This window comes from Poromitra crassiceps (genome assembly GCF_964638095.1).
Source record: "Poromitra crassiceps genome assembly, chromosome: 8".
Classification (NCBI taxonomy): Eukaryota; Metazoa; Chordata; class Actinopteri; order Beryciformes; family Melamphaidae; genus Poromitra; species Poromitra crassiceps.
The window spans coordinates 30,090,255-30,096,940 of NC_139629.1; the positions used below are offsets into that span (position 1 = coordinate 30,090,255).

Here is a 6,686-nt window from a genome sequence, read left to right on the forward strand (position 1 = left end):
ACGTCTCAGCTGCTATAACGTCTCCCTGCTGTAACGTCTCAGCTGCTATAACGTCTCCCTGCTGTAACGTCTCAGCTGCTATAACGTCTCCCTGCTGTAACGTCTCAGCTGCTATAACGTCTCCCTGCTGTAACATCTCAGCTGCTATAACGTCTCCCTGCTGTAACGTCTCAGCTGCTATAACGTCTCCCTGCTGTAACGTCTCAGCTGCTATAACGTCTCCCTGCTGTAACGTCTCAGCTGCTATAACGTCTCCCTGCTGTAACGTCTCAGCTGCTATAACGTCTCCCTGCTGTAACGTCTCCCTGCTATAACGTCTCCCTGCTGTAACGTCTCAGCTGCTATAACGTCTCCCTGCTGTAACGTCTCAGCTGCTATAACGTCTCCCTGCTGTAACGTCTCAGCTGCTATAACGTCTCCCTGCTGTAACGTCTCAGCTGCACGCGCTTACAGATGTGCAAGTAAGTCAATTAAGTTCAAGTGATCCGGGTCTCCTAGTAAATTCGGCGTGCACACCACCAAGCAGCACCATTTTTTCATATTAATATTGTTTCATGCCTGTCATTTCCTAATAAAAATGGCGACCTTAAACTCCCACATTTTTTAACTGAATTTGGCGCAACTTTCCCCGTAAATCCGCGACTGATAGCGAGCTAATCTTTAAAGCTAGAGTGATGATCCTTAAACCATATGAAACTAGAAGACCTAAGAAATGGATTGGGAGCAAGCATGTCAACCTAGCATGTCGGGAAGGGGCGTAAATAATGCTCCAAATTTAGGGTAAATTTTTTAACTGAATTTGAACTGAACTTTCCCCTCCATGCAATGGAATGTAACTAAACGAGTATGTTGGTAGTTGTACTGATGACAGTAGCTGATAAGTCACTCCCCCTGTCTTCACCACAGCTACTGTCAGCAGTACAGTAGTGGAGTGTTTTCATTGATTTATTCATCAAACATTTTACTGTCAGACTACTGTAAATAGCTTACTTTATTGCATTACATATCAATATCGGCCGATATGTCGGTATCGGTTTCATATGTTGACTGATATTTTTTAATTTTTTAAGTTATATATATTTGTTCTACTAGGCATCGAGCGCGGCTCACTCGCCTGCGGCGCGGCCTCGCCCGTCCTGCAGCTCGTCACGTCGAATGAATTCATTCATGTTTGTAATGAGATATTATATCCCTTGGCCACGTGTGGAGACATCTCAGACATCTCCGTCTCAATGTACTTGGACAGGAAAAAGAAAAGGTATGCATACAAGCTATCGCTCACCATGACAGATACTATTGGGCTGACGTAAGTCACGCCCGGTCACGCCCACCGCCGCCATATTGTTGACATTTCCGTGGCGCTGTCAAAAGTGACTGACAGCAGCAGAGGAGGACCGCAGCGTCCATGCTGCTGGTCCTCCTCTGCTGGTCCTCCTCTGCTGGGCGTGACTTACATCAGTCGAATGCTATCTATAGTATAGATAGCATTCTAGCCTATTTAATGGCGTTTTTTTGTGCGTCAGGAGCTATTTCACAAGAGCGATGGTGTGCTGTGTAATAACACACGGCTGTAGTAATAGCAGTAATAAAAGGCCGGGTGTTAGCTTTTAAGCAATCCCTACTGTCCGCAAACTTGAAGGGAAAAGAGACTAGAGGCTAACGTTAGTAGCAAACATTGGGCTAACATGCAAGTAAGCGTCGGATCATATCAAACAAACATTTAACGTTACGGTTATTTACCTTTGCTGTCACGACAATGTTTGATGATGGTGTCGATGGTGGCACAAAAGTAAGAATGGCACCTTGCCACAGATTAAATAGTTATAGGACTATTATAGGGATGTATAGGGATTTGAAAGCCTTCAGCTCCTGAGATGTGTATGCCAATACTGTATTCACAAGGGAGTTATAAATGTCCGGTACGTTATACCACCTGACAATATAATGAGTTGTCATTACTCATGGTGGCTAAGTCAGTTTTTTTTATAGGGGTCTACACCTCCGAACAAAATGTATTTTTTCATCGCTTTCTCTTTTACGAAGCCATAACTGTTGCCATACGCTCAGTTAAACTAGCCGGCCAGACTACGTTACGGCTGCGGTTTGTCAACAATACGGCGCCGTCCGGGGTTAGCGAATAGGGTCTATACCGGTATAATATTTGAAGGGGGGAGGAATATATTATATATATATATATATATATATATATATATATATATATATATATATATATATATATATATATATATTATATATGGCTACTAATTAATTTCACGCAGCTGTATGCACTAGCGGAAAACACTGTAGATCTGCTAAGACAAACCACAGCATTTCACTTATGAAGCTAAAAAATCTATTGAGATGACGTAAATTGGATGTTTGGAGTGATTTTCAATATAATAAATGCTGAAGAATAAGTGCTTTTTCAAAGTAGTTTTCTATAATTTAATCTGGTTATAAGATGTGAGGTTACAGCATGACAATATGTTGTTTTGGCCCCTGGCAACAATCTGGGTTTCTCATGCGGCCCCCCAGGAAATTATTATTATATATAATTTCCCAACCCCTACGCAAGTACCCCCTGTAGTACCTCCATGTTCCCCTAGGGGTACAGTGTGGGAACCACTGAGGTAGTGGGTGTGTCTTCTTGACACAATCCATGGGGTAAATTACAAAATAGTCATTTGAAACTTGTAACCAAACTCATGACAGACAAACCAGACCTTTGGTCATCAATAATAAAGGCAATTGGTACAGATGCAGCTACAAATAACCAATATTCAACGTGCAACATCACCCAGGAGGGGCACGCCACTCATCTAGCCATTACTCCACATTAGGGATGGCCATCAATAATCGATAATTGATCGTTAAGGAATACATTCGATCATGTGGAATTTTTATCGAATTATTATTACTTTTTTTGCAGACTAGGTTTGGATGGAATTATTTCCTCCTCTTCCCTCTCCATTGCACAGCCGACTAACGTGAGGTGGAGCTTTCGTATTAGACTCTAAGTTTTCTGGCTGGGCGGGGTCGTTCATGCCAAACAACACTGTTTTTAACATAGGGGATTCACCCCAGCATGCGCCGGGGACACAAACCAACGCACCCAGCGGTCTGTTGACCTGTTTGAGGCTGCGTATGAACATGAAACTTTGTACACCTCTTATCTAATTTTCAACAGTGTGAGTAACGTTACACATGTTCAAGTGAATTCAAGTCGTTTCATTTGTTTATAATGTTGTGAATTAGCAGCAATCAGCATGGCTGGGCATTAACTCAGCTAGCCCTTAGCCGGATGCTAAGACTCAGCATCAACACCCACCTGAATCAATTCACACACATCGTGGCAAATAATATCCACAAGTCGTTGGATGGAAATCGACCATCAGGACAGATGAGGAGGTTTTCATCACAAGTTTATAAGCCTGGAAACCGCGGACAGTGAGCTGAGTCCTACTTTGAAAATGTGAGTACAGTAGCCTAACGTTACATGTTTGTTAGTCACAGCGCTACTGTTGTCTGATAGTGATATTCTTACTACAGTCAGCGGCATCATCACAGCCAGCCGAGAACACATAACGTTATTACCAGAGTATTTTTTTATTATTATAATACAATTTGTATTATTATTATTATTATTATTATTATTATGCTATCGATAATCGATGATTGATCGTTAATTTTCCCAAATTTCGATTGTGGAAATGTATTCAAAATGCCCATCCCTACTACTCCACATCAAATGCAGAAACAGCACAAAAACAGCAGCACTACAGCGGTTTGTGTCAATGAAATCCTGCCAATGCTGCATAGAAAGAGGCATTATTTTATGGCTTGTTGTGACCTGAGAGCAGCTTTCAAGCAAATCCTCGTTCCATGTTTATCTGCACATGTGCACAGACAGTCATCCTGTCCCGATCACAAAGCAAGATCTACAAAACAACAGACAACACGCATACTATTCATTAACTAGGGGGCTGGGTATCACTACTGATTTCCTGAAGGTCCTGATTCGATTTCCAATTCAATTCAATATTGATTCGTTTTAGGGTCTGGGATATTTCCGTTCCAAAAATACCAATTTTGCTGGCATATGAAAGATTCTCAGATAACTAATGCTGTAAAGGAACAATGAACCCTCCAACCTGGTACATTATTAAGAATATTCATCTTTACATTCAGAATGTACCCCAAAGCAGTGAAAGTAAGCCCAGCAAAACTCAGCAGCTAAACCACCTTTTCATGTGCTGAGGTCACAGTTGGAGAGTCCACCTTTCTACATGTGTTACTCAAATGTTATGATACCAGTGAAGACTGGAAGAGAGAGACTAGCAGTGGCAACACTTTCAACAATTTCAAAACTTTTCCAGGACTTTTTAACGATCGATAATATAATTTCCATGTAATGTGAGGCGGTGACTCTGAATCAATGCCAGAAATTATTATGGACAAATAAGACACACCTCTTTCAGGGTATAATGCAGGGATGCTGAAGTTAAATTCAATACCCTTTAAGACCTTTTTAAGACTTTTTCAAGACCGTAACGCCACTTTTATCACGTCGGCGATAGGTGTGTAAATCACAAGTTTCATCACCATAAAATATTATATAGGTTCTTTGGACAATGATACGATATTTTCCGATATCACAAAGTCTGCCACGATACAATATCGATTCAATTCAGGGGTCTGCGATCGATATGGGACAATATCATATCCTAATTTAACACCATCAGTACAATAGCTACAAAATGTAATACCTCTCAAATAGCAAATAGCAAAAAGGGTCTTAATTTTCCCTAAATTGATTTATCAACTTTTGGGTCTCAATGTGGGGTCTGGGGACCACCACGGGGTCCTTGCGGGGGGGTCCCCCAACAACTTGATTAATTGTTAAACTTGACCATTATTTGAATTTACAAGAAGATGAACACAATATGCAATAAAAAGATTGTCAGACTTGGGTTTGAGAGGCAACTCTCATCAAATGGGGGTCAGGAGCCCCACAAAATTAGAGGTCTTTGATATGAAAAACGTTGAGAAGCACTGGGGTAAACTAGCCATCTCTGTGTTTTGTTTACCCACATTCATTGATACAGTTGATGTGAAAATAGTCTTACATAAGAGTAAGCTCTCCACATCATTTCATGAAGGTGGATGAACCCGGGATACTTGGGTTTACCGCCCACTGGTTGCCTACCTTGTCCAGCTCGTCGTGCAGTTCCGACAGGGTGGGTCTGATGAGTTTCTCCCCCAAGGGCGCCGCTGTCTGCCGGTAAAAGTCGATGTTGGGCACGGCGTCGATGGTGTTGTGGCCAAACGTCCTCAGGTAGTAGGTGTTGGTGTGGGTGTCGTAGTGGTAGTGATGCTGGCCCCCTGAGGACGAGTGCAGGCTGGTCTCACTCATCACCGTGTCCCCGTTCTGAAGCCCCTCGGCCGTCGCAGCCTCCGCGGGGGAGCCGCCGCTGCCCGCTCCGCTCGGGTCGGCGAAGTTCACCACCCTGAAGCGGCCTTTGGCTTCGTCTCCGCCGGCCCCGGGCTCGGCGGGAGTGGCCTTGTCGCTGGAGAGAGGCAGTGTGCTGGAGGCATCGGAGCTCGGAGACTTGTTGTCCTCGGCGGCGGCGGCTGCTGCGCCCGCCGCCGCCTCGGCCACCAGGTCCACCTGGAAGCGGCTCTGGCTGGGCGTCGGACCGGGCGGCCTCAGCCCCGAGTCCGCTGCTAGAGAGTCATTTTCCGGCGCGGTGTTCGTCTCCGCATGGGCGGGAGGAGGAGGCGTGGATGGCGCTGACATAGCACAAAAATACCGGCGAATGAGGCAAAGTATGGAAGGTAAAGCTCAACCTAAAACACTCAATACACCAATAAGCACTCTATTGACGGTCTCTGGCTCAACTTAAACGCCAAAACAACCGCACAGCTTCTAGAAAAGCCCCCAACTAGTAGCGTCTGAAAGTGGGGAGCCCGGTTGTAACGTTAGCTCCGTGACAAAGCGGTACTAGGTACTCGCTTCCTATTTACAGGAAGGCAACACGCTTGTCAGAGAAAGAGCAGCTAGCCTTGACATGCGGAGGCAGAGTTACAATAGAGAGGATGGCTCGTTAGCTACATGAGGGGTGCGAGCGTTACAACTTTAGCCCCCCTCTCAGCTACTCCTCCACGGACACACGACCCCCAAATCTTCCGCTGACTTTCCTCCTCCTTCTTCTTCTCCTCTGTGTGGACTGGACGCGGTAAGAGCCTGTGTGTGCGGTGTGTCTCAGGTGGGTTTGTTCAGAGCAGGATGCTGTCGTCGACCTTGCCGCAGCAGCACAGCAGCTCCTCCTAGACTACCGATGCCTCTCTCGCTGCTGTTATACACGCTGCAGTCGGCGTCGGGTGGTGGTGGTGGGCGGTGTTGCCAGATCCTGTGAGAGAAACACGCCACCGGGAAACAAGCCCAAAAGAAGTGACTGCTGCTGCACACAGTGCCTTTTGAATCGTCCTCCACTTGAGGTCAAGTTTTAATCCACTCTATTTCTCCCACTCTTTTTTCTTTCTTTTTTCTTTTTTTATATTTCGCCCACTTATTCACTGACATGGTAGATATTTATGAGCCTATTATTATGCTATTTATCTAGACCTGCTTTATTTTAATAAAAAACATATCATTTAAAAAGAAAGAACACAAAACAACATTGCAA

The 6,686-nt window shown here is 44.5% G+C and overlaps 1 protein-coding gene across 2 annotated transcripts in view; it reads right to left on the reverse strand.

Annotated features, from left to right (window-relative positions):
- slc12a2 (solute carrier family 12 member 2) overlaps positions 1 to 6,263 on the reverse strand; it is a 156,411-nt gene extending 150,148 nt beyond the window's left edge. For both annotated transcript variants that reach the window (XR_014552956.1, XM_083641696.1), the window contains exon 1: positions 5,207 to 6,263. Coding sequence is in view for 1 of the 2 variants with exons in the window: in XM_083641696.1 (XP_083497822.1) it covers positions 5,207 to 5,797 (591 nt within the window). In the remaining variant the exon portion in view is untranslated. The remainder of the gene's footprint in view (positions 1 to 5,206) is intronic.
- Between the last annotated feature and the right edge of the window lie 423 nt (positions 6,264 to 6,686).